At 37.4% G+C, this 27,033-nt stretch overlaps 2 protein-coding genes across 4 annotated transcripts in view; both read right to left on the reverse strand.

The window, feature by feature from the left end:
- nlrc5 (NLR family, CARD domain containing 5) overlaps positions 1-14,042 on the reverse strand; it is a 32,933-nt gene extending 18,891 nt beyond the window's left edge. For both annotated transcript variants that reach the window (XM_017305091.2, XM_008412667.3), the window contains exons 1-14: positions 13,711-14,042; positions 11,978-12,321; positions 9,102-9,152; positions 8,515-8,592; positions 7,314-7,499; positions 7,067-7,221; positions 6,123-6,254; positions 5,720-6,035; positions 4,406-4,847; positions 4,115-4,277; positions 2,620-2,750; positions 1,811-2,042; positions 1,484-1,725; positions 39-122 (exon numbers count right to left, since the gene is read on the reverse strand). In XM_017305091.2, coding sequence (XP_017160580.2) covers positions 39-122; positions 1,484-1,725; positions 1,811-2,042; positions 2,620-2,750; positions 4,115-4,277; positions 4,406-4,847; positions 5,720-6,035; positions 6,123-6,254; positions 7,067-7,221; positions 7,314-7,499; positions 8,515-8,592; positions 9,102-9,152; positions 11,978-12,305 — 2,540 coding nt within the window. In that variant the 5' untranslated portion in view covers positions 12,306-12,321; positions 13,711-14,042. The remainder of the gene's footprint in view (positions 1-38; positions 123-1,483; positions 1,726-1,810; positions 2,043-2,619; positions 2,751-4,114; positions 4,278-4,405; positions 4,848-5,719; positions 6,036-6,122; positions 6,255-7,066; positions 7,222-7,313; positions 7,500-8,514; positions 8,593-9,101; positions 9,153-11,977; positions 12,322-13,710) is intronic.
- A 1,356-nt stretch (positions 14,043-15,398) lies between these two features.
- Positions 15,399-25,521, reverse strand: syt19 (synaptotagmin XIX). 2 transcript variants are annotated; one of them, XM_081608348.1, is made up of 10 exons: positions 25,178-25,521; positions 24,747-24,980; positions 22,488-22,718; positions 22,309-22,382; positions 20,551-20,667; positions 19,371-19,547; positions 18,114-18,266; positions 17,864-17,983; positions 16,836-16,947; positions 15,399-16,762 (listed from the first exon to the last, which is right to left on the reverse strand). In XM_081608348.1, the coding sequence occupies exons 3-10, from the start codon at positions 22,696-22,698 to the stop codon at positions 16,455-16,457; spliced, it is 1,272 nt and encodes a 423-aa protein (XP_081464474.1). In that variant the 5' UTR covers positions 22,699-22,718; positions 24,747-24,980; positions 25,178-25,521; the 3' UTR covers positions 15,399-16,454. The 2 variants fall into 2 exon arrangements, with proteins under 2 accessions (XP_081464474.1, XP_008410708.1); XM_008412486.3 differs by lacking the exons at positions 24,747-24,980; positions 25,178-25,521 and having other exon boundaries at positions 22,488-24,169.
- Between the last annotated feature and the right edge of the window lie 1,512 nt (positions 25,522-27,033).

Consider the following 27,033-nt stretch of genomic DNA (forward strand, 5'->3'; position numbering starts at 1 on the left):
AGATTATATTCTGAGTAAAGTATGGAGCAAAAACCCACTCTAGTTTCCTCAGCGCTGTGAATCGAGGTAGAACGGAGGAAAGCTTCTCTGCAAACTTATCACCATACTTACGGCTCCGAAAACTGCAATGAAATAAAAAGGAAGTTTGAAATTGTTACATGACAATATATAATAAACACTGTAATGTATGAAGTTGTGTTGTGTTAAAGCAGTAGCATCCAAACTTTTTGCCTTGAAAATTTAAAGCACTGGCAGGTCATAAAATTCATTAAATTAAAAATTTGTTTACTGTGATTTTTTTCCTATTTTTGTACAGTTTCACCTGTTTTTTTATTTTTATTTAATCATTATATTATTAAAGAGCCAAAACAAGGAAAGGGCTTGACTTATTAAAAGATAAACAGAGAATTTTCTATTGTTTGGGGTCATCAATTGTTTTCCATTTTTCTGGCCAAATTCTGTACTTGTGGCTAAGGCCAAACAAAATCATTTCAAAGGCCGCAAACGGCCCCTGGGCCACACTTTGGACATCTTTGTGTTAGAGGCTTTCATAATATTTTTATATTAAATCAGCCTTTGGGGCTAAACCTGCCTGAAGGAAGCATGGCTGCATTGTTCTCATGATTTATTCCCTTCATAATAACATCTGCCTGAGCTCGTCTCTGCATTCAGTATCTCAGGTTATTTGAATTTGATTATTTAAATTCACCAAACCGTGTGTGAAACAACACGCTGAAGCTAGCTCTGTAGAAAGCTGTTTTCCCAAAGGACGAAATTATGTCTGCTGGGTCCTCATAACTCTAATCTATAAATTTAATCTACTGTTGATGCTTTCCCTCTGCAGGACATTTCCACATGTGGAACTAATTCTGACTGTTGTCAAAGTGCATGCATCTGGACGGATATGTTGCATTTGGTAACACTTTATTTGAAGGGGGGTGAATAAGACTGTCATAACACTTTCATAACTAGGACATAACACATGTCATGAACATGAATAAGCCTTCATGAATATTTATGACTGTTGTTATAAAGCGTCATTCGGTAAATTATGACACTTTTAACACAAAGTTGACTTTATTCAAAATGTCTTTATGACAACTTGACATTAACCAATAAATCGTTACTGTTTAAACTTTACCATAACATAAAGTTATCTAATTTTTAAAGTGCAATCAGTAATACTTTTATAACAAATGTATATCAGTAATGATTTAATGGTTAATGTCAAGTTGTCAAAGACATTTTGAATAATGTCAACTTTGTATTAAAAGTGTCATAATTTATCGAATGACGCTTCATGACAACAGTCATAAATATTCATGTTCATGACATGTTTATGACAGTGTTATGACAGTCTTATTCACCCCCTTCAAATAAAGTGTTACCTTGCATTTTATCTGCCTTTTACACTCATGGTGTGAGACATGTGAACTGTGAGCATGAATCAGTTTAGTTTGAATGTGTTTTAATGTGTTCGTACCTGAGGTAATGAATATACTGGCACCTGGACAGGCTGTCCAGACACTCCAGCTCCATGGAACAAGCACCGAAGTCCAAACCGACACCTTTGGTGTCGACCGAGTTGACCACAAACGCCAGCGCCTCGATGTCACTGGGTAACAGCCAGAAGTTTCTGAGCTCCAGCGTGGGTCGCACCTTCACCACCTGCTGAGCCAGCTGCTGGTTCTGGCTCTCCTGAACACAATGGCAAAGCTGCAAAATCTGTCGCAGCACAAGAGCAGAAAGTCATTAAAAAGAACCAAAATCTGAATTTCATGAATCAGGTTTTGTTTTTTTTAAAAACCACCTTCGGTCCAGTCAGAGAGGCACTGCGGCACAGAGTTTCCAGTAACTTTAGGACAAGGGCCTGGCGTTTCTGGACCCAGTTTTGGGCTGCTTTTAACCCCGTTGCCTTGGCGACGACCTCCAGAGCTGGAGTGCAGTCTGACGAAGCCAGACCACAGACGTACAGGTAGAGGGAATCAGTGAATACTGTCTTCTGGTCCGATTTAGTCGTCCAGCGAGTTTTCAGATTGAATCTGAGAGAACAAACAGGGAATATATTGTTTGTTTGGCTGTCCGGGTCATAATGGCATAAAGTGATAATGAACTGAAATTACAGGCAATCCTGCGGCTCAAAATGGACACTACTGGAAGACATTATTAATCAATTTTAAATTTTATTTTCATTTATTTTAACAAGCAATGTCTTCTGTCATTATGCCTCCCTTTTGCCAAAGTCACTGCAAACATTTAGCATGCCAGTTTGCACCTGCTATTCAAATGTGCAAATTAAAGCCACAGAAACAAACAGCACCTGCTACCTAATTCTGGCTTAATAAATCTCATTTCAGGGGATAAACTATTACAATTTGCACATCCTCCTCCAATTATGTTGAACTTTCTGATGATCGACATATATTTTGCATATTCATGAAGGCAAACATGCTGAGTGAATTTGCACCTGCTATCTGCACCTGGTCTTTAGATCAGATTTGTGCGTGAAACCAAATTTGCAAACAAACTTTTTAAAGGTCTTTATGTTTAATGTTTTTGACCGAGTCATAGCTGAGCCGATCAAAGGGAACGTAGGTATGTAAAATATATTTTTCATACTTCTTCTTCAGGTCTGCATCACTGACATCACTGCTCGTCATGATCCTGAGTGCAGCCAGAAACTCCTGCACTGTGAGATGCAGGAAGCAGTAAGCGTTGACGACACCGCCACCACGACCTCTGACCTCCACCTGACAGGGAGAGTCACAGACATGTTGGTTTATGGTTTGAAGCTAATACACTGGAGTTAAAATGCATTGAAAATGATTTATGACATGCTGAACATAATGTCTGCAACAGATTGAACAGGAAGTTGTCATGGCAATTGAAAGGTTTTTACCACCAACTCCAGTCATTTTAAATGTTAACATTTAGTTTTCTTTATTGGTTAGTCATTTGCATCATTCACTTCCTCTAATTATAACCACCAACTGACAAAGTAGCAACACTGTTCACATGGTGAAAGATCGTCTAATAATGAAGCTAACAAAAAGAGTCAGTAAAGAATAGTATGGATTTAAACATTTTGTAGCTTATACCTTCCCAGTAAAAGGAGCAAAGTTACATTTCTCAAAAAATAAAATAAAATTACATCAGACACACATACAGAAATGATAGAATCACTTTTGACATGATCATTATCTGTAAGTCAGAATCATTTATATTAATAAAAAAAGAACTAATTAAACACTTTCTGTGTTTAATTTGATCCCCTGTTTGACACGACTTACTGAAAATTGTAACTTTTTAATGATATTTTAATTTAATGTTTGCTAAATGTTTGTACCTGATATTGATGTTCTGCATATGTAAAAAAGAAACACAACTTTGCAATTGCTGTGTTTCTATTAAATAGACATGTAAGTAAGCACATAAATGAGTGAATAAGTCATTAAAAACCACGACACGTCATCCTAACACTTCCTGTCGTCTTCTTCTTTGTGGTTTTCACAAGTGGCTCATGTGATGCGAACAGTGTTTCCTTTGATGTTTTGTTAAATAAACCAATTTTAATACAGCCAATAAAACCACATAAAACTTTTCAGTAAATCAAGTAAAACTTTTATATAAAATGTTGTTGTTTTTTTTCAAAATTGGGGTTTTTCCATTAAGAAAATTTATTTTCAAAATGTCAAATTGCGCAATTTTATGGTCAATGGAAACGCTGATACAGTTTTCACAATAAGGCTCCCCTTATAGATGGCTAATAAACAGTTCACCTACGTGTTATTACTTAATCTCTGAGCACTTTGTAAATAATTAATAACTGTTTATTATGCATTAAGGGTGAGAAGGAGATTAAATCTACCGGTTTCTTGCCAATTAGTGAGTCTGTTCACTTATATATTTTATCTAGAGTTTAATTTCAGACTACTTTGTAACCATAATAAGCATTTGTAAATGTAATTGTTTTAGCATGCACTCTCCTTCTCCCCCTTTAAAGTTAAAGCATAATAAAGTTATTAATAATCTATAAACTATTTATTAGCCCTGTTGTAAAGTTTTGTGCACATTTGCAATGGAAGAGCTCCAGAGAAGTGAAACCATGTCTGACCTGTGAGAAAAGTCCTGACTTGACTGAAGACTGTAAGGTTTGCAGAGGAACATCTTCATCCAAAAAGATGATCCTGCTCTCCTCCAAGCCTCTCCACGCCACCCGACTGAGCTCACACAGCTCAGCAGCAGGAAGACTCACAGTTTTCCATGCAAACTTGGCACTGCACAAAGAAACAAATACAAATTTGCTGACAATATAATACAGACCAAGTGTAGTTTTATGGAGATTTTAACTAAAAACCAAATGTTTTGTTTTAGTTTTTGTGTTGCTGTGTTTTCTAATCCTCGCCTTTGAGAAAATCCTGAGATCTCTGCTGCGTCATTTCCTCCGGTCTGATCCGGGTGCCGGTTAAGAAATGCAGCAACAGCAGCGAGGTAGATCTGAGTCTGGGTTGAAGGGATTTGTGCTGATGTGAAAGAAAACGTGGATCTGCTTTTTGCTCCATCCATTAATGTCTCCTCACTGTTTTCACCATGTTGTGCTTTTTGGGAGCGACTCTCATTGCCACCCATTCCATCAGGAGTTTGTGCGTCTTTTCTCTCTATTTCTAGAGGTTTTTTCTTTACTCCAACTGCTTTTTCTTCTGGCATCTTTGTCTTTTCTGCATGTCGGTGCAGTGAATGCTGCAGAAAGACGCAGCAGATGTTGCAGAGGGCCGGGAGGGAAGACATGGCCAGGAGGTGTCGGCTGGAGAAGAGGATTTCTGCTGCATCGGCTGCAAGATTTCCATCTGAACAGCAGAAAGGAGAAAATAACAAGTTAAAACAGATATTAATGCCCTGATATTTAAGAACTGATGAGGCATTTCAGAGTCAAGGATATATTTGGAAAAATCTTTGAATCTTTGGAAAAAGACTTGAGCAAATTGATTTGCTTTAGAATAAGTTAAGGTTTATGTAAATGATAAACTAATAACTAATTTGTGCAGCAGAAAACACCTATTTCACTCAGTAATATGCAAAACTATTGTCAATTTTTATCCATTGCATTTTTTGCAATTCTTTTCTTCATAATTTGTATCTTTACATTTAAATAAAATGTTAATAAAATGTATATTCATTTGAAAACTTTGCTGTTGATCAAATAATTAATTCTCTCACAAGGATAAAAAAAATAAATAGGAGATTTAGACAGTGCTGGTAGGTAACTCTTATTTTCTGCGTTCATTTCTCAAAATGTCAAGGTTATCTAGTTTCTAGTATAAATATCTTAGTACAATTAAAACAAGACAAAGTTAACTTAAAAGTAACTTTTAGCCAGAAATAACAGGCTGTTTTAAGTCAATAAATCCTTAATATTGATTATAATTAGTACTGTTTCCATTGACAGATTATTAAACTTATAACAAGACATTTTCCCATATTATAAGTGAAATAATCTGCCACTGGAAGTAGAAATTTTATATCAATATTGACAAATTATTGACTTAAAACAAACTGTTGTATCTTGCTTGAAAAGGTATCAGTTAGTTTTGCCATATAAAAAGATATTTGCACTAGAAACTAGAGAAAACATACTGGGTAAGAGTTTGTTTTTGCAGTGTAGAAGTAAATCCCTCATCAGGTTTTCAACTCTAGTAGAATGAAATGAATTAATATGAACCTTTTGCACTAAAGAAGTTGTTGACACACTCTTTGATTTCACGGTGGTCCCACGGCAGCAGCTGCCCCACTTTGTCGGACAAACCGTCCAGATCTACGACGTCGCGTATTCGACTGGTGACCAACACGGTGCTCCCTGCGAGAAGCCGCCGGCTCAGCAGCCCTGAGATGAGCTCTGCCACAGGCAGAGGTTTCTCTGAGTCCAGACGCTCGTTCTGAACTCTGTGTCTCTTTAGTTTTTTCTGGAACTCATCGTAACCGTCCAGCACCCAGCAGCTCTGCTCTGGATTGGAAAGGAGGTAGTCCACAACGGCCTGCTGCTCCAACAAAGAAAAGACGGTCATTTTTAAAACATTTAATCTGCTGTTTGCTACGTTCAAACGGTGTTTGAGGTGTTGTGGTACTTTTGCTTCATTGTCTCCATTAGTTGGGAGGTAGTGGTGAAACAGCAGCTCAGAGAGGGAGAGAGGGTCCGACAGGAGGTTGAGCTGACGAAGCTCCAGCAAGACAAACAGATGGGATGAAGGGACGGGGCCCTGGATGACATGGAACAATAAAAGCATGAAAACCTCCCATTACGGAACAGGAAACATAAAAACTGTCATCCTACCGAAGGAACAAAGCAATGCTTAATGAGTGAAGTAAATATAAACTTAGAAACTTCAGTTATTTTTGTGTGAAGCATCGTTTAAACCTTTTAACAATGAAAATAACAACTACAGCAAACCGAGCCGGAGAGACCATTTAGTTTTACTTTCATTTCAGCAAAAGTTTACAGCAAACAAACTGCAGATAGGCGCTTATACCCAAATGAATGTGTTTGCAGTTTTTATCCTGTACTTTCCACAGGGGCAAGTTGGGCAACTTTCTTAATGTAATTTTATTTTCTGTTTCATTCGCCCTGCAGGGCATTTGATTGGATTTATGGTTGGGCTGCTTTCTCACAAAGAATCCACAAATAAAAAGAAAAAATACTGCTTTTTATTCCTGCAAATCATTTTTATTTTACATTTCTCATGTCTTTATTGGTTACTGAAAGAAAATAATTCTGACTTTAATCTCAGAATTTCTATTCTGAAATTTAAAAAATGTCAGAATTCAGTATTTGAACTCAGAATTTTGACATTAAACTCAGATTATTTTTATTTTAATCTCAGATTTTTGATGTTTCCCATAACTCAGAAGATTAAAGTCAGAATTCAGAAGAAAAAAAATCAAAATTCAGGTATTTTTTTCCAGTGGCTCTAATCCTTTTCTGTAGTATTTATATTCCAGCAGCTCAAGAAGAACTTCATTTTAAATGCACATTAGTCATTTATAGTGAGTAAAATGAGAAAATTGAACTTACCAATCCTTTAGTCCACTGTTGCCCGATAAAAGACATCAGCAGAGTTTTTCCTGAGCCGGGTTGGCCGGCCAGAACCGTCACTTTTCCTGTGCATCCCTGAAGAAAACTCTCCAGAGTCAGTCTGGACTCTGGCCACCCGTCGTCACCGTCAGGCTCTAAAGTTGGTGAAAAATGATTGAGGGATTCATTTCAATAAATGTGGACTTTTCTCACTGATTAAGAAAGGAAGCAGGAAGTCAGTCCTGACCCGGTGTTCTGCCGCCTCTCTCTGCAGAGCTGGGAGTCTGATCCGGTCTGTCCCTGGCTCTGTTTGCAGTTCTGATGCTGACCCAGATTTTGTCCGGCTGCACATCCTTCAGCAGGCCCTCCGACAGACGCCTCCACCTCTGCTGCAGGGAACCTGCTGCTTCAGCCTTGTACTGCTCCCAGTAATCTGCAGGTAGGTTTAATTTACGAAACAAGCTGATCATTTAATAAACTGCAGGATCCAAACATACGACTGCAGTTTCACTTTCAGTTCTTTGGCCTTGAGGCAGGATGGATTCTCACACGTCTCTGCTTGAAATCTGAGTTAAAACCGATAATATAATGTTCAACAAAAATAAGCAGAGGTTTCAAAGCATTTTTCTTTAGAATGTTAAGAGCCATAACTTTGTTACTTAGTGTTTTAAATTCATAATATTTGTATTAATAAAGAGTAGAATATGGTTATTCTAAGACCTCATATTGACTGTTCAAAATCCAAAATAGACTTTTTATGTCAACTAAAAACATTGAGACAGAAAATCATAAATTATTTTGGTGATGCTAAATTTGTGCAAATGTCTGGGATACATGTAAATGAGACATTAAATACACATTTAGGGGAAAGTATGCCTGCATGAGATGGGGAAAATACCATCTGCTGAAAGCTGGAGGTAAGTCTGGCACAAGAAAAGAGAAAAATTAAGCAACCTGCTGTGATGACACTGAAGTTATGATTCACCCAATCAAATCATTTAGCTTCTTTTTTTTAAAATGTGCAAACATTTTTGCTGCGGTAGATTACAACACATGCTGCAGCAGCCAGGAACTAAGCTAAGTTTATATATTTACATTTAAAAGCTGAGAGCATATGAAACCCAATAAATCTGATTCTTATCTTCATGTTTCATTTTCATGGACAAAATTGTAAAATACTGAAATTTTTTTTTTTTGAAAATTCAAACTATTAGCCACCAACCAAAATCAGACTCAACTATACTTGCACACAAGGAAGAAATTTGACTTCAGTTAAACTTTACTCTCAATAAAGACATTTTAATAAAAAAGAACAAAAATTATGAGAATCAAACAGGATTTACGGCAGCATCTTTCTATTCTTTCCTGAATTATTCAGAGACTTTCCTAAAGTTAGCTTCTGAATGTGACAGCAGCATAAATTTTAGGGTCTGGTGTGTGTGTTGTACCAATCCGTGGGCGTTTGGTGAGCTGCTCCTCTGCAGGCGGCGTTAACGGCTGCTGATCCGTCACACTGGAGGCTGCGTCTACCATGAGGAAGGGTGCAGAAGATGCATGAAATAAAATACTTCAACACAGACAGTCAGAGATGCTATAACAATAACAACAGGCCTGCAAGCGCCTGCAGAATATAGAACTATATCTCTTAGTTATTAGTTTAAGGTTTTAAATTAGAGTAAATTCCTGACATTAAACCAAAACCTTCAAACATCCTGAATATGTGCAGCTCTGTCCAAAAACAAACGCTGCTTTCATTTTCAATTTTTATACATTTTAATCGGTGTGAGTTCAGTAATATGAAACTTAATCCATTCAACAGAATTAATTAAGTTCTGTTAAACTTGGCAAATAGCTGAGTATTAAAAAAGAGCTACGTTAGCAGAAAGATCATGTGGAAATTTAAATAAGTAATACCAGGTTTCTGTCTGATCAGGTTTAGTTTGATTTCTGTTGCTTTTGACGTTTGCTGCACCTGTTTTTGTTCCGGTTAAACTTGTTTATAACTGAAAACTTAATTATGATCATCATCAATTACCTTCATTTTCCAAACATGATGTTCCGGTTGATAGATTATTCAAAGCATCATCTGAACAAGCAGAAAGAGAAGAATTAATCATTAAATAAATCATTTATTAAGAATTAATTATTGGAAAGAATATGTTCATATTTGTCTTCTTTACAAAAGCAATTCAGATCTAATTTAGCTCCCAAAAAGAAAAGTCAAGTGTGGATGTAATTTTGTCCCTGTGCAGAAAGCAGATCTGTCTGCAAAGGGAATCAGAGGAAATAAATGTTGGCATTATAAATAGGACAGAACTGGCAGCAGCTGATGAAGTTTTATGGCGATACGTTTATTTAGCAAAATGAGATGTTAAGCAGCTTGTCTTAAAGCAACACAGTGTTAAAATTCACAGTCTTGATCCCAGTGCAGATGCACTATTCAGAATGGGAATGTTTTAAAAGTTCCTTCAAACATCTGACAGGACTTAATGTTCCACACAAACCAACCTGATTTGTGTTAAGACCAACATGCGACATTTTCGACTTGCCAGCGACTTAATACAACATGAAGTGTTCAGATTTAAAACAACAGGCATTAAATGGCCCAACGTTGGAACCAAAACAAGATTACGTCAGTTTATCAGAAGGACCAGCTCTGTGTCCAACCTGGTGCAGTTGATGTGAGACAGGTGAGACAACATCACTGTTGGACAATGTCTCCCCCTCAAACAGTGCATGAAGCTGCTGCTGCACTGTTTCAGTGAAAAACGGCTTCATCCTTGGTCCACAGCGTTATTGCAGATCCTTCCTCCCTGCAGCTGTTATATTTTATGACCATCGCTGCTCCCAACAAACTTAAGCTCAACAAATGTTTACATTCCTGCTATTATTTATACAGTTTCTCAAATATTTCCATATATTCCATATATTGTTTTAATCATCCTACTCAGTTGCCTGTCTATTTTAATGAAAGTAAACAATTTGTAATCTCTGTACATAATTTGTTTCATGTGCTGTAAATCTGCTCTTTCTGTAGAGTCTCATAATCTTACTTTCTGTTTTTAGATCTTCATCCGAGTGCTAATCTGCATGCTTCAACTTGTCCGTCGTGTTTCTGCTGGCACACCTGAAGGACAATAAAGGCTCTTTCTATTCTACTCTATTCTGAACTGATACACGCAAAGGTTTTGGTTTTCTTCTTGAACAATGTCACTAGGTGTTGTTTCATGAAGGGTAGAAATGCAGCCAAAGATATCATTAACATAATACTACAGTATGACTGGTCTCAGATCCGCCGCAAAACACTCACACAACAATCATCTGCCAAAAGCACAGCTAACGCTAACATGAAGCAAAACTACTCGCTATCTTGTGGTTTTACTGGCTACCTTATAATCGTGCAACCAATAATATCAGAGACCAATAATATCAGAGACCAATAATATCAGAAGCCCACCACACACCACACACCACACCACAATTTACCTGTGTAAATATCTTATTACACTTGAAATAAGACAAAACTAACTTAAAAGTACATTTTCAGCAATATTTAGGAGCTTTTATAAGTCAATATTTTCTTAATGCTATTTTTTAAAGTACTAAAAAATAACACTGGCATGTTCCCATGTTATATTTTTCTTATAACATGGGAACATGCCTTGTTAAGTAAAATATTGTACGAGAAACTACTTGCAAATTAAATCTGCCTGTTTACCAAATAATATTCAAATCAGACAACTTCTTCTGAGTGTTCAACTTTCTTATCTGTAAATGAATAATAAAAATACTTATCATTTAATAATAAATGCACTAACATAAATTATGATAATAAAATAGGATCAAACTGTCAAAGTCAATAAATTTCCATGTACACAAACACAAATCTCCCCCTTGTTTTTCTAATTTTTTAGATTATTTTTATTTTTGCACAGTTTTTGTGTGGATGAAAAACCAAAGTGCATAAAAATGTTTTGGTTTTTCCCAGATATCCGTCTATGTGTGGACCAGGTTTCAACCTTCAGAGGTTTGAACTAAATGAAGTCTGGAGAGGATCACGACTTTCCAATCAAAACGAAAGGAAAAACACAACAAGAACCTGACATAGGTATGTCAAAGATCAGCTTTATAAAAGATTGGCAGCAACAAGGAATTTCACTGAGCCAGGCTCTCTTGCCACTCCCTAATCGGTTTGGTTAGAAAAAAGAAAAACACTTCCGTGTCAAAGAAGCTTGTAGCACCGCTGCATATCTTTGACTGTGAGGTGGTTTCCTGTATATTTTTTTTTATTTTTTGCAGGCTGCAAAGCTGAGTTCAGATCTTTTTCCTTCAGTCAACAATATTTAAACTAACCACTAATTATGCAAATCGGTCATCCAAAAGTTACTGTTTAATATTCACAGAGGTGGATAAAAAAAATGTATTCAAGGAAAAGTAGCACTACTTCAACATATTTTTACTCAAGTATAAGTAAAAAGTAGCCATCCAAGAAATTACTCAAGTAGAAGTAAAAAAAAGTATTTGGTAAAAAGTTTCTTCAAGTACTCAGTAACTGATGAAATTATTCATAATACTTAAAAATTACATCATCAGACACACCAAACTATAAAGTTACGTGGAAGTTTTGGTATTTTAAGGACCAAAAATACAATAATTCATATAAAATAAAAACCTAACAAAATCAGACACATTTTTTTTTTCCAAATCAGTTTCTTTCAATAAAAAAAACTTTAACAAAAACTGCAGGTCTGTGTTTGGTGAACCTTTGGTTAAAACATGTTTGTTTTTCATTCAGTGGGTAGAAAATCCAGACATTTTACTCAAGTCGGAGTAGAGATACTTCATAATGAAATTACTCAAGTAAATGTCTGAGTAAATGTAACTATTTTCTCCCAAACTCTGCATACTCACTGCATTCATATCCAGCCACCGACATGAGCTTCGACTCCAGATGCATGGGGATGCCCTCACACAGAAGGCAAACCCTCTGAAGGAAGTTGCTGCATTCTGCAGTGTTGGCGTGTCTGAAGTACTGCAGCATGGCTTCGATGTGGTCCGATGGTGCAGCCAAACCGCCGGTTGTTTGTGTGCTCAGCCACACGGCACCGCCCGGCACCGTTTGAATAAGCTGCATTATGACCGAGTCCAACTGACAGCGAAGGATGGCGACCAGCTCTGAGTATTCCTGAGCCAAGACGGAGTTTGGATTTCCATCGTCAGGGTCGAGCTCCTCATCCATGATCTGACTCCATCAGCTGAAGCACAAAATCACACGATAATTAGAAGAAAAGATACAAATCCATGTTTTCCGATCAGTGGTTGCACCATACAAACTGTAATTGCAACAAATTTTCCCAAACAGCAACACTCTTCTGTGTGGAAGTTGATACGGTGTGAAGGAGACTCAAAAAAACTGTTTTTAGTATCTCAAATGTATTAAAAATGAGGCCAGTGGAAGAATAAAAGATGTAAAACTGAAGGGAAACTGTAAAAAAGAGATTAGGTGACAGGCTAGGAAGGTAAAGTTTTTCTGTTTTATTTTTTTTAGAATTAGAATTTTTTAGAACACTTTTAAAGCTCATCTTAAAACCCATCTATTTTACTTGGCTTTCAACTCCAGCGGGATCTAGTTTTAAATTGTGTTTGTTTTTTAAACTGTACGTTTTTATTTTTTTATTGTTATGTTGTGTTTTAATGTACAGCACTTTGTCTCAGCTGTGGTTGTTTTAAAGTGCTTTGTAAATAAAGTTGATATGGTGTAGAATAGTCCAGTGGAAATGCCAGCAGAAATCTCACTGTTATAGCTTGTCGCAATAAGCGATAAGTAAATTTATTGCATCATAAATTAAAGTTTTTGAGAAATAATTAACAGAACAAGCAACTTTATTAAAACTAATGTTTTGCTAAAGTATCAGTCTGACTTAATGATTTTTCTTAGGGAGAACTTGCAAACTGTTTAAATCTATATCAGTAGGTCAGAAATTAACCACAAAACAATTTGATTAGTGCACTTCTAATCATATTACTATCATAATACCCGCTTTAGTTAGAAACAACAACGATATTGTAATATAACCCACTTATTTGTCGAAAACATTTATAAGAAAAATTCAAACAGGAAGCAGACCACGTGATCCATATCTTTGTCTGAAATAGTTAAATTAATCTGCAGTCAGGAAGTTTAAGTTTTTGGTTCTGTTTTGTTTTTATTGCTAATTTATAGTAAAACTCAGTTTGGTATTTTGGTCGTTAACAGTTTGTGCTAATTAAGTTCTGCTTGGTTATATTTAAGGGGGTGCGGCGGGTTTGCGCGCTGCGTCATGCGTATTAATGCAAATAGCTCACATAAAACGCTCTAATATCAATTAGAAATACTCGTGTTTGTCTCTTATGACATATAATCCAGGGCGTTTTCACTGAGCCGGTCGGATCTCTTCAGGGACACATGCAGACTCTACATGGCTTTGTCCGTGTCCTGAAATAACTCACAGCCGAGGTCGACTGAGGTAACGATCAGCAGAGTTCTGCGTCATTTCCAAGCAGCCCGCTGAAACAGCTCGGGCTCAAACAGCCTCAGACTGCAGCTGCTTCTCCACTTTTCACCTGCTGGGAATAAACCTGAGAATCAGGAGAAGAAGACTTACCACCAGCTCCTGTCGCAGACCGCTCTTCGCTGCAGTCAGGCTCTTCGTTTCTTGAAAACGAAACCACGCAAAGGCTGAGTTTGGCATCATTTTTGGTTTCGTTTCTTTACCAGGGCAGAACTCCGGGTGTTTTAAGGAGGGATAAGGGGCATAGCAGGTCTGGACTGGGATAAACTCTTTATGCTCCAACTGTTCTGATCCAGTTGGATGGTTCTGGACTTGATCCCAGTCTGTAACAGGGTTCTAATGGTTCTGTGGTGGTTCCTTAAGACGCAGCTCAGACCTTATCGGCAGCTTCTTTCTGTCTGCAGTGAATTTTAGAATAACTTTACGTTATTTCTGTCAGGTGTCTGTCAGCAGGGAGAGTGAGTGAATAAAAGGTTAAGTTTAAAGCTGTGCAGGACGGATACTATGGAGGACCGATGCTGCCAATATTGGTTAGATAATAAATAAATGACTTGATGAAGTAATTAATGTACCAAATTTGGCATACAAAAATAAGAACTTTCCGAAATTGTTTTTTAAAAATTTGTTGTGGACCTGGATGCTTTTATTTATTAGTTAAGTGGAAGACATGCAGCCCAGAATTAAACCAGGCACCTCCTCCTCTACTACTGAACTGTATGGCAAGCCCTTTCACAACTTATTTGACTATGCAGTGGGACATAAATACTGCCTGTCGCAATAAGAAATCAATCATAAATTGAAATGTGCTTGATAACCTCCATTCTGGTGACGAATATGTTTTGAAGGGCAATTTTGTTTGCAGAGACTTCATAATCCAATTAATTTATTGTGTTGGTTGTAATAATAATAATAATAATAATAATAATAATACATTTTATTTCAAAGGCGCCTTTCTGGCACTCAAGGACACCGTACAAGAGTAAAAAATAGTGACAGAAACAAATAAAATATAACAATTAAAAATAGATAGAAATAAATAAAACAAAACAATGTATCTATATAAAATCTATGTAAAATCAGGCATGTGGAAAAGGCAGATCTAAAAAGGTGTGTTTTGAGTTCGGTTTTAAAATGTGATAATGACTTTATGTTTCTAAGACATGGTGGTAATGAGTTCCAGAGTTGGGGAGCAGAGCGACTGAAAGCTCTGCTCCCCATGGTGGTGAGACGGGCAGAGGGGACAGTGAAATGGATAGAGGAGGATGATCTGAGGGAGCGAGAGGGAATGGCAATATGAATAAGATTTGAAATATATGGTGGGGAGAGATTGTAAAGGGCCTTGAAAGTGTACAGAAGAATTTTGTAATCTATGCGGAACTTGGTGGGCAGCCAATGGAGTCTGTAAATGTAAATTGGGGTTTTATGCATTTTAATGTTTTTGGTTGCTGTGTTTTACTTTGGATATTAAAAATATCTTCCATTTCAAGTGTTGTGGTCTGTAGAAAAGCATTAAGTTTACTGGAGGAGAAACTTGTATCATCATGTCATTAACATATTGATACTTGTATTATTTGGTATTTTTATTCTACATGGCTTTAAAGGGAAGCTATACAACAGTGTGATGAGTATGTCAATGTTTAGCAGGTTAGCATACAGTTCCTACTTGAAAAGTATTTTAATAAAACATCAGGTGGCAGCAGAGATCACTCATAAAGAACAGTCAGCCTCGCACATCAAACTGGAGAAAAGTAACTGAATGCAAAAAGTTTTGGGCAATTGAATGGCGAGTCATCAGGATATTTTTATTGTTTTGTTGCATACAAACGTCAGGATACTCCAAATGAACATATTTTTAGTAGTTATAAAGGTACCAGGTAGCAGGCATGTAATGCATTAATTATACAATTGAAACATTTAATTTCAGGAAGAAAAAAAAACACTTTAAACTTAAAATGCTAATTTGTCAAATGTGGAAAGTAATAAGATATTCTTCAAAAGTTTTATTAGAAGTAGATTTTCAGATAGAGACACGGTCAAACAGCTGTGGTTTCATTAACCATAACATTGCACAAATTGAAAGAACAAAATAAATTTGCTTGATGGAAACAGGCCAATTTAAAAATAAAAAGGTTTTCTATAAAAAGCTGTGCTAGGATAAGGAGATTTTTCAATCAAATCAAAATAGAAACATTTCACAAAACAGCAATGGAAACTATTTTTTCACATCAAACGAGTCACAGGATTGGATGTTACTTCTGGCAAAAACCACAAAGAAGACGACGACAGGAAGTAGAAGGAGGATAATGTTTTTCTTTGGGTGATGTGCAGCTGGCTCCACCAGAGCTCTCACAGCATCGTAGTTCAAACAAAGTTGTGTCTTTTCAACGTGTTGAATCCATCGCTCTTCTGTAAACTATGATTTCCCGAAAACGCCACATACGTAGCCACGCCCCAGAAGGCGGAGCTTCTCACTCCAACACCTGAATATGACGCCGACGTCTTCTCTGATTGGCTGAATTATTAATATAATCTCATGTAACTGTTTACATCCGATGCTGCCATAATTTTTCGTAGCTTATCATGGGACTAGCCTTATTCCCATGTGACTTTAATTTCTCTTTTAACGGAAACACTGTAGTTGCAAAATTGTGTTTATTTTTACATTAGCAGAATATCCATAAAGATTTGTGCACATTTATGATGGAAAGGCAGCTCAATAAAAATGATTGTTCTCATGTTTACATATCTGAGTGTAGCTCCATCCTGTGGAGTTTCATCACGGTCCCTGCAGGACGAGGTGAACATGGAAACTGCTTCAGATGTTTCTGGCCAGCAGCTCAAAGCAGCAGGCCATGCCACTTTGCTACAGGCTGCCGCACCGAGCGCACCATCAAGGTCCAGTGCTCGTCCTCTGAGCTCCTGTCCTTCCCCACACTCAGCTGTCCCAGCAGACACTTGTTGGACCTCCCAGTCGACTGCGTCTCATACACTGAGACTAAGATTTTACACTGCTCCAGTGGGACGTCTGGCAGGGAGAACATGAGGACCTCATTGAAGACGGTCACTGGGCAGCGGTGGACAGCAGAGGTCTTCTGGTACCTCAACTTGCTCTGGTTGCACTGAATGCTGATCCTGGCATGCATGACTGAGTGAAAATAAAGTGAGTCAATATGGAGATGTGTCAAATCTTTATGTTTGGATTTAGGTTTGGGAATCACCTGCATCAGACGACGGCTCAGCGATGGCTGTTCTGACCTTCAACAGGCCGACCTCCAGCCTCTGAGAGGTCGGAAGATACTTTAACGTCAGCAGTACTTCTCCAACCAGATCCTGCACACATTGAGACAGAGCGGTAGATTAATACTTTATTCATAAGGGAGTATCCAGAAGTCCAAAAAGTGCAACAAAAACACAATAAATTAAGCAATAGTCTAAATAAAGAGGTTGCATTGTAATAAAAACATTAAGGCTAAAACGATTAATCAAATTAATTGTGATTAATCAATTTGTGAGTATAAAGACTCTAAAAATGTCAATTCACTGGAATAACAACACAATCAAAGCAGTAATTAAGCCAAAACTGTACAGAAATATTAACATTTTGCATTTAATATGAAAAATCTAAGTTTTATTTTCAAATTCTGTAAAAATAATCTCATATTAAGCACCTGTTGGTGTCAAATTACTAATTAGAAAAATAACCAGATTAGTAAACAATATTTTTTCTAGCTACAGATGCATCCTGTACTACAAATGATTTGTTCAGCATCACTGAACAAATACTGTTATTGCATTTTAGGCAATAAAATGTTTATTTTCTTATTCCAAAAAGTCTCTGAATTAAATGCTTATTTTATGTATTTCTAAGATTATGTAAAAAGGCATAAGTGGTTCAATGAAAAATCTGCAGAATATGTCAATTTTTCTAGGATTAATCAATTATTCATGGATTACTAAAATAAGATACTACAACAATGATTAGTTACATGCCTAAATAACACTAAAATCATTTCGGAGCATTATTGGAGTTGTACTAAAGATAATATGACCTTTTTTACCGACTCTACTTTGGCCACTCTGCTCTACTCTGAAGTGATCATGTTTCCACAAATGTACATCTCAGTTTACATTCTCAGTAAATCAAGCTGTTAAAATACTTTCCATGTTTGGAAAAAATGTTTGACTTCCCTCCCCAGTAAAACAAGAGTTACAGTTTTTTGATTAACCTGCTCAGTTTTAACATTACCTTCTGTGGAATCTGCAGATCTTCTTGAAGCTCCAGAGGAAAAGAGATGTTCAGCTTCCCCAGAGGAACCCTGACCTCTCCCAGCACCGTGTGTCTGGAGAACTTATCAAAGTCCCTCACCTGATACACAGAAACCATAAACCATGAAAATTATTCTCTAATCCACCAATTCAGATTAAATCTACTGCAGCCTTCTGTTTGGTAAAATTATAGATTATGTAATGCAAGTCATGTTTGTGTGGAGCAGCACCTCCATCCTCAGAGTGATGTGGTTAATCATGTCCTTGTTGTCTTGCAGAATGCAGCTAAACTGGTCTCCATATAAAGGGTTACAGCTGCCTTTTACGACGCGGGTACGCCACTCCTGCAGCACCGTCCACAGCACAGATGGCGTCGCTTGACCCTGACAGGGTCACCGTAGAAACAATGAACATGTCAGCATACGTTTGCCACATGTTTCTTCGACTTACAAGCAAATTTAGATCAGAAAAGACATTTAAACTATCTCAAACTTAGCGTGTTTTCACACCTGATAGTCCGGTAGATTTGGTTCGATTGGGGACTAAAATTGCAACATTTGTTGCATTTTTAGCTGCTCCAGTTCTCTTTTACACTGCACTGTGACAAATGATCCAAACGCTTTGAAAAACCTTTTCCCCTTCTCGCCTGTAGGGGAAACCACTGAGGGAAACAACACTAAAACATCTGAAGAAGACACTGAACACAACTTCCTTCTTCACAAAATGTAGACAAAAATGGAGTGGAGTCAGATTGCAGAAGTTGTAGGATTTCTCTTTTGTTGTTGTTAAAAGACTACAAGCCATTTCTCCTGCTAGCACTAAACTCTTGCGTTTGTTTTGATTTTTACCCAGAATGTCTTGTGTTTAGTCCTCTTCCTGCTTTTGGAGTGGTCTCCAGTCCACTTGGTATTCACATATGCATTCGAACCACACCAGAGTTCACTTCAAATGCATATGTGAACGCCAAGCGTAGTGGAGACGACTCTAAAAGCAGGAAGCAGATTACAGCGCAGGGCATTCTGGGTAAATACAACCAAAACAAATGCATCACTCTAATGCTTGCGGGACAAATGGCTCATGGTTGTAACAAGGCCAAAAAAGAAATCTGACAGTGTTATTTGTTTACATTTTATGAAAAAAAAAAGTTTCTATCAGTGTCTTCTTCAGACGTTTCAGTGTCGTTTCCTTCAGTGGTTCTTGGTGCAGTGCCCCCACAGGTGAGGAGGGGAACAGGTTCACATAAGGGTTTGTTTTGTGTGACAGTGTAATGTGAAAGCAAACCACAACAATTTTGGTCCCACATCAAACTGAGTCAAACAGACTATCAGGTGTGAAAAACGCCTTAAGATTTTAGTTGGGCTTTTCTAGTTCAACACTTGAAAGGTCCAGTGTCCCCATCAGTGTCTTCCCCACAGAGCACAAACATTTCATGCTGGGGTTCAGGAATAAAACAAACACTGTTCCAATCAACACATTCACAGCTTTACCTCCTGGCTTTCCAGCTCACTTCCCTCTGACCCGGCCCACATGAGGCGAATCTTCACAAACGACTGCAGGCCTGACGTCCGGCTGCTGCCCACCAGCCCCTCCACCTGCAACACGGTCACCACCAGAAACGCCTGCAGCTGGTCGTAGTAAACGGAGAAACGCAGCGAGCCGTGAACCTGACGGAGGAAGTTTATGGTGAATTTGAGTTACCTGATTATTTTTTTTTCTTTATAATCCATCTTCATGCATCTCCTCCCTGGAAGTGTATTAAGATGTGCTTGAGATTTTCAGAGTAGTAATTTAAGAGAAAAAAATAAATTGTTTTTGGATCCGTTCACACTGCTGATGGTCACTTTATCTGTTCATATATTTAATCTATCAATTATTATGGATTTAGTTTTCCTCACAGTGTTACTTCATTTTGACTTATTGGTTGCTGAGTAAGTGAAAAACATTGAAATCACAAAATATGTCTTATTTATTTGAGGTTTTATTTATATAGTTTTAAGACCTGGTGAGGATCAGGTGATCATTGTGTTCACCACTGACAGTCATTCAAGAATCATATAAGTTTGACAGCCCCGACCTGGTGGTTGACGCTGGTGGAGTTCTGTTTTTATCAGTTAATTTTCTTAATTATTGCAGATAAATTTTAATTTTCTAACATGACAAAATCTTATGTATTCATCTCTTTTTCTTCATAACTTTTGTGCACCCAAATCTGCTTTAAATTAATTTATTATAATTGATTAAGTACAGAAAACCTGCTGTTTTAATTGCTCAAAATGAATTAAATTTTTTCTTTTTTTTTTCAAATGAATTTAAAAACTGGATGCCATTTTAATAAGGTAAATGTCCAATGATTTACACATCACTTATATTTTTTACAAAGAAAAGACACTATTTGTTTACTTAAAATATTGCATACTTAGATGATTGTTGTGTAGGTAAAAAAAAAAATACATAAATAAAATAAATACAATATACATTAGTTTCTTTTCTATCCAACAAATTCACTGTACGGAATTAAGAAAAACATAATAGCTTTAAAAAGATATGAAGCCAACAACCTAACTTGAGACCATCTGCGAACTGTTACTCCATATAAAGAAATGTGTTTTATAGCAAAGAGGGGAGTAAAAAAACTAAGAATAATAGTTATTTTTCAGTATCTGTTACCCTGTTAATGGTTTGGTGTTCCCTCATGTCGCTCTCTGCGTAGTTTTGTTCTGACGGAAACGAAGCCCGGGACAAACAGCGAGTCAGTCGGCGAGCTTCAGAGCGCACATCCTCCACCTGCAGACAAGAGTTTACACCAAAATACTGACTCCAACTTTGGTTTGTTTCTCACCAACACAGCCTTGCAAAAGTAAAAACTTTCTAATCATTTCTTAGGTCAAAACTACAATCATTAGGGTATTTTATTGAGGCTTTAAGGTGATATTCTGGTGTTAGACTGGTCTAGTCAAAGTTCAGATATAAATCCAATGGAGAATTTGTGTAAATTCTTGTAAACTGATGTTCATAGACTTTTTTTATTCAAACTGGGATGTTTGAGAAGAAGAACTGAATGAAAATGTGGGGAAAATTGTGGAGGCATTCCCTAAAACACTAGTGGCTGGTGGGTCTATAAAGTAAGATTAGGGGTTAGAATGAGTCTGTCGCATAAAATCCAAATAAAAAACACCAAGATTTGTGGTTCCAACATGAGAAAATGTCATGAAAAAGGTAATGAAGTATGAATGCTTTTCCAGAGCACTTTGATTTCCCCAATACTTGAAATAAATCAACTTTAAATTCAACATTTTATTAAACTTTATGTGTTTTACTTTCAGAATTTATATCAATTTTAAAAAATATAGCCAGAATCTCACAGCAGGTTTAGTCCTGACCTATAAAGATATCAGCAGACTAACCAAATAACTGGATGAGCAAAAGTCAAACACATCCGGCATGTAAGAGAGAAGAACACAAACACCACACCCATCATGTGCTTCACCTGGATCACTTCTCCTGCAGGTATGTCAAACAGAAATATGTCTGAAAATATTCCCTCAGACATATTACTCTTGGCATAAATGTGATATTTTGGTATTTATAATAACTTTAGATCTAAATTCCTCTTGGGTTGCCAGATCATGTCCTGAATCCATCAATACAGTCATATTCAATAAATTACTAAATCCTTTGATGAGGATTGAAAATAACAACTTTTATCTGATCTTAAACATACTTTTCATTACACCCAAATTTCTGTTTTTATTTTAAGGGTTTTATGTAATAATCTAATGTCAAATGTTGAAAATCATCATAATTAACAGAAATAAATACCTTAAAACATCAGAGTGTGTGGAATTCAGCTATATAACGTGTTTCACTGTGTTAACATGACTGTATTTTTATATTACTGCATGAATTCTGTGAAACTGCAATGAACATACAAAGAACATATTCTGTATTTATTTATTCTGTTATTAAAATCTCCTTTATTTTCAGGTTCCTATTTAATTTTTATTTTATCTGTAAGTACTTTGTAAATATACAGTTGGCTATATTGTTTTAAGATATTTTTATATTCAGTTGAGTATATTTTGTTACTGTGATGCTGAAACAAGTGAATTTTCTCCATGTTGGGTTAATAAAGGACTATGCTATTATTTTCTATTTTCAGGTGAAAATCCTTTAATTATTTATCTTTTTGTAAGTTTTAAGCTTAGAAAATATTTAGGATTTAGAAAAATTTGATCCAGGATGACATTAACGATGCATTATTTAAACTTAGAGAAGCATTATGTTATGTTTACGTTACAAAATACGATTCTGTGCCCTGAGTATTGACTGAAAGGCAACGGGTTGTTTTTTTAATCTCATCATCCAAAACTTAATTTCTTAGTTCTTCCTAAAAGCCAAACTTGATTATAGACAGTTTATAATTACTTTAGTACTTGCAGGAGAAGCGTAGTTTTCAGCTCCTGATGGTTTTTCCTCTGAATACAGCAGATCAGTGTTCACTATGAGAGAAAGCATAAAAATCCATGAATCAATTAATCTATTTCCTGACTGGACACCAGTCCTCATCAGATTAAACTGGTCTGTGTGGCAGCGTGACCTCTGACCTGTGTCCTGATGCAGGTATGATGTACGCGTCTCAGAGAAGCATCTGAAGATCTGCCAGATTAAGATTGCCAGAGCCACCAGGAGGAGAAGGATGGAAATTCCCAGAATGCAGTACTTGACTGCGTCTGAGAACGGCATCCTCAGCTCTCCAGTGGACAGAAGCTCCACATCGGCTGGAAACTCCACAAAAGTCAGCATGTCTCTCCACATCCATGCAGCCGCTACAAACTCTGCGATATGATCAGAATGACATGTAGTTTTAGAAATACTTGAGTTTGATTTTTTTTTTAAAAGAGACACTATTTGGTTTGTAGGCATGTAGAAAGGGAATATGTGACATTTAAATACTTTGTGGAGACATTTTTTTAATAATTTATATACAGTATTGGTATTAAACAGCCAAGGACGTGTCAAACTGAAGGCCAGGGGGCCAAACTCGGTCCATCATAGCTTTTTATAGTTAACTATCAGAATGTGATTATTCAATGAACACCCTACACAAAATAAGCTTATTTGCACAAACACAACCTGCTTGTCTTGTTTTTTATACTTAAAAAATGTCTGTACAGAAACATGCATTCTTTGTTTCTTCCCCTTCCTGCTTTCTGTACCAATCAGATTTGAGTTTTTATCTTAGAAGTTCCCAACACATTAATATTCCACTGATTTCCTTTGTATTCAGTCAGACTCTATTTTTCTCCTTGTTTTGGAGATTTCATCTTTTAAAGTTTGGTTCTGGTTTTTATTCTCTTCTGAATGTCGTTCCAGATTGTATATAACCTGTTATTTCAGTCATTAAAAGTTAACTTGCTACATACCTCCTTATTGATTTGCTCTCTATGTCTAGTTTCCAGCAGTTACAGGTAGAAGATGCCATTTCAAAATGATTGGTTGATATGGTTTATACTTTACAAGAAAAAGCAACTTTTAAAAACGGGAATGGACTTATAATATAAGCAATTTACTAAGTAAAAGTTATGGCAAATGGATATGTAATCCTCGGGCTGCCACCTTATCGTGGTGGAGGGGTTTGAGTGTCCCAATGATCCTAGGAGCTTTGCTGTCTGGGGCTTTATGCCCCTGGTAGGGTCACCCAAGGCAGACAGGTCCTAGGTGAGGAACCAGACAAAGCGCAGCCCGAAGACCCCTTATGATGCACAACCTTGGATCTAGCGTTCCCTCGCCCGGACGCGGGTCACCAGGGCCCCACTCTGGAGCCAGGCCTGGAGGTGGGGCACGATGGCGAGCGCCTGGTGGCCGGGCTTTTACCCATGGAGCCCGGCCGGGCTCAGCCCGAAGAGAAGACGTGGGTCCCCCTTCCAATGGGCTCACCACCTGTCCGAGGGGCCAAAGGGGTCGGGTGCAGTGTGTAACGGGCGGCAGCCAAGGGAGGGAACCCTGGCGGTCTGATCCTCGGCTGCAGAAGCTGGCTCTTGGAACATGGAGCCTCCTGGACGCCTCCCTGGTGAGGTGTTCCGGACACGTCCCACCTGGAGGAGGCCTCGGGGAAGACCCAGGACACGCTGGAGGGACTGTATGTCTCTCAGCTGGCCTGGGAACGCCTTGGGATTACCCCGGAGGAGCTGGAAGAAGTGGCTGGGGAGAGGGAAGTCTGGGCCTCCCTTCTGAAGCTGCTGCCCCCGCGACCCGACCCCGGATAAGCGGAAGAAAATGGATGCATGGATGGATGAATATGTAATCAGTCCAGCTAGGTTAATAAATTTAATCCTGAAAGACAAAATATCCATTTCTGAAGACAAATTAGGATAAATGTAAGCTTTGGGGGGTTAAAATGCCTTAAAAAACTAATTTGCAACACATAATCTGTAAAGATCATAGCTGTAGAGACAATACTGTATTGACACTGTAATTTTGTTTCTTTTACTTAGCATCAGAAGTTAGGAAAAAGAGCAAAATGCCTCCTTTAAGATAGAGACATTCAGGATGTTCTTCTGGGATAAAAAGAAAATGATTATGGCTGCTGCTTGGTTGTAGGCAGACAATATTATCTCCAATCAGATTAGCCTTAGTCAAATAGCACAGCCTGCTCACTCTCCATGCAAATTATGATGAATGCTAGCAGGCAAGTGAACAGGCGGCATTCCCAATTAAATAATATAAAACCTACAATTTATTCACACACATTGTATAAACTCACTATGAGCATTTCCTAAAATAAAGACAAGTCTTGTGTAGTTTTTGTAAACCTGACAGCTTCCACCTGTAACAACTCAAATCGCATAAAAAATAAACATTACCTGCTGAACTTTATACAATCTTCCAAAAATTCTTATTCTCACGCTGCAGATCCATTTTCAGACCCATTCAGTGGTCAGAGAAACAGGAGAAGTTTCCCTCTGGGAGCATTTCAAGTTCACGTCATATCATTGAACTGTTCCTCCTGCTTTGCAAACTCTAGACCCACTCAGACACTCCCTCTCCCCGCTTTCTCCCTCCTCACACACTCAACACATGACTTCCTGCAGGGCATTCTGGGGAAACAGGTTGGAGAAGATTTCAGGGATGTTTTAGGAAACTTGTTACCTGAGGTTAGCTACATTCCTCTGCAGAAAAAAAACTGACAAAAAATAGTCATTTGAACCGAAGGTTGGTATCGAATATCAGTGAGGTTATGTTCACACTGCAGCCTTAATTGACCCAATTACGATTTTTTTAATGCGATCTTTACCTGATCTTTTCATGACAGCCGGAACAACACAGATCAGATTTTATTTCGTTATTTTTTCGAATGCTACCAAGGCTACTGGATATCCGATACGTATCTGATATGTTCAAATATGACCTGAATCTGAACGGCCACGTCGCATTCATCCCATAGACCTGAACGTCGTAGATACTCGACAAACGCCACTATTTTGCGCCCTGATACGCGAAAGCGGGAACAAAAACAGCAACCAAAATGAGGATTAAGTTGTTAATGTGCTGGCTCCGGTCGGACAACTTTAAAATCGTAAAATATGCTCCACCATTAGCATCTACGTTTACTTCCGCAAACACTGAAACATTTCTTCTTCTTCTTTTGAATTGCGGTTGGCAAAACACTGAGCGCATGTGTGACGTTATTGCGCCCTCTACTGGGCTTGCAGGACGAGTCGCAAATATTTAGAAGTGTGATTTCACACAAAAAAATATCGGATTTGGGTTACTTCAGGCTGCCGTGTGAATATAGCCATAGATTCAAGTCACTGATATTAACTACAAACGTTTTTGTGGAAAGTCTCCCGGCTACTTAATGCAGGGGCGTGGCCACAGCGATGGCTGGAGGAGGGGCTTCAACTCCCCATGAAAGTGAGTTATCCAACACATAAGAGGAAATGTACCTAAAATAGCAACAAGATTAAAAGATAATTCTAACCAGCAGTTCCCATTACGAGTATGAGGAAGAACGATTTTCACTAAACAAGTTCCTTGTTCAACAACATAGAGTCCAGCCATGAAAGTCATCATGTTTTTGAGCTGTGGAAGGAATCAGAGTAACTGGAGAAAACATGCGGATGCACTGGGAGAAACATGCATATGTTTCAGCAAACCATAATATAGGCTTGAGCAGGGGTTCCCACCTTTCCCTTCCATGGTTCGCCTAAAAGGGCAATAATCTGACCAGGCACCGCTTTTGCAAACACAAAGACAATGCTACAAAATATGTAAAGAAACATCAACCTTTAGAATGTTTTTTATTCATTATTGCATTATTATTATATTTATTTAGCATAAATGCTGCCACACACTGTTTTATCAGATAATATATTATGACTTTATTACCAGAATATAACATTTTTCACCACACTCCTCTCTTTTGGTTATAAGAAAAAATGAAATATTTTATATTAAACACATCAAATTATATTTATTCACTCATTTCTTATGGCTTTTTTCAGCAGAATCATCCACAGGCTTCTGGATGGTTCTTTTTATCTCTTTCTTGTCAGAAGCTTTTCAGTTTCTTGCTAGCTTGGTGATCACAGCAGCTTGATACATTTGACTGTCAGACAATCAGAAAATGAGCATCAGAAATAATATTTAAATAAATTATTTTAACCTGTGTTTTATTGAAAAACAGAAAATATGATGAAAATGTAAGATTAAAAACTCTAAAGTGTTAATTTTTGTTTTTATTTTTGCATCTTTTTTTATGTTCTCTCTAACTTTCCGAGGCCTCCACAGCGCCCCCTGGCGGTCGACACTTTGGAAAACACTGGCATTTCTTCATAGGCATTTATTTATTTATTTACTTTTGGCTGAAATGGCTCTCCATAGATATATAGCTACCCACTTATTACAAAATCGCTGGATGAAAAACTACTATATTCAAAAAGGGCTGAATAGAAGTGTGGGTAAATGTTCCTCATCACTTTATTCAACAAAATTAATAGTATACAGTAATTATACTATATATTATACATATATGAACACATATTTTTCTTGTGCTGCTGGAAGTGAGTTATCCAACACATAAAAGGAAAAATACATGAAATAGTCCAGCAGCAATGAGACTAAAAAATGGATAAGCACGTCTTTACCTGT

This window comes from Poecilia reticulata, chromosome 6 (assembly GCF_904066995.2).
Source record: "Poecilia reticulata chromosome 6, P_reticulata-male-v2, whole genome shotgun sequence".
Taxonomy (NCBI): domain Eukaryota; kingdom Metazoa; phylum Chordata; class Actinopteri; order Cyprinodontiformes; family Poeciliidae; genus Poecilia; species Poecilia reticulata.

Bases quoted from the DNA above. Each gene is read 5' to 3' on its own strand.
- syt19 (XM_008412486.3), bottom strand. From the start codon at position 22,806: ATGCCTACAAACCAAATAGTGTCTCTTTTAAAAAAAAAATCAAACTCA. The intron at 22,383-22,487 runs GTCAGAGGTCAC...TTTCTCTCATAG, and splicing joins ATACCTGCATCAGGACACAG to TGAACACTGATCTGCTGTAT. The intron at 20,668-22,308 runs GTAATTATAAAC...TCTTGTCTGCAG, and splicing joins CTTCTCCTGCAAGTACTAAA to GTGGAGGATGTGCGCTCTGA.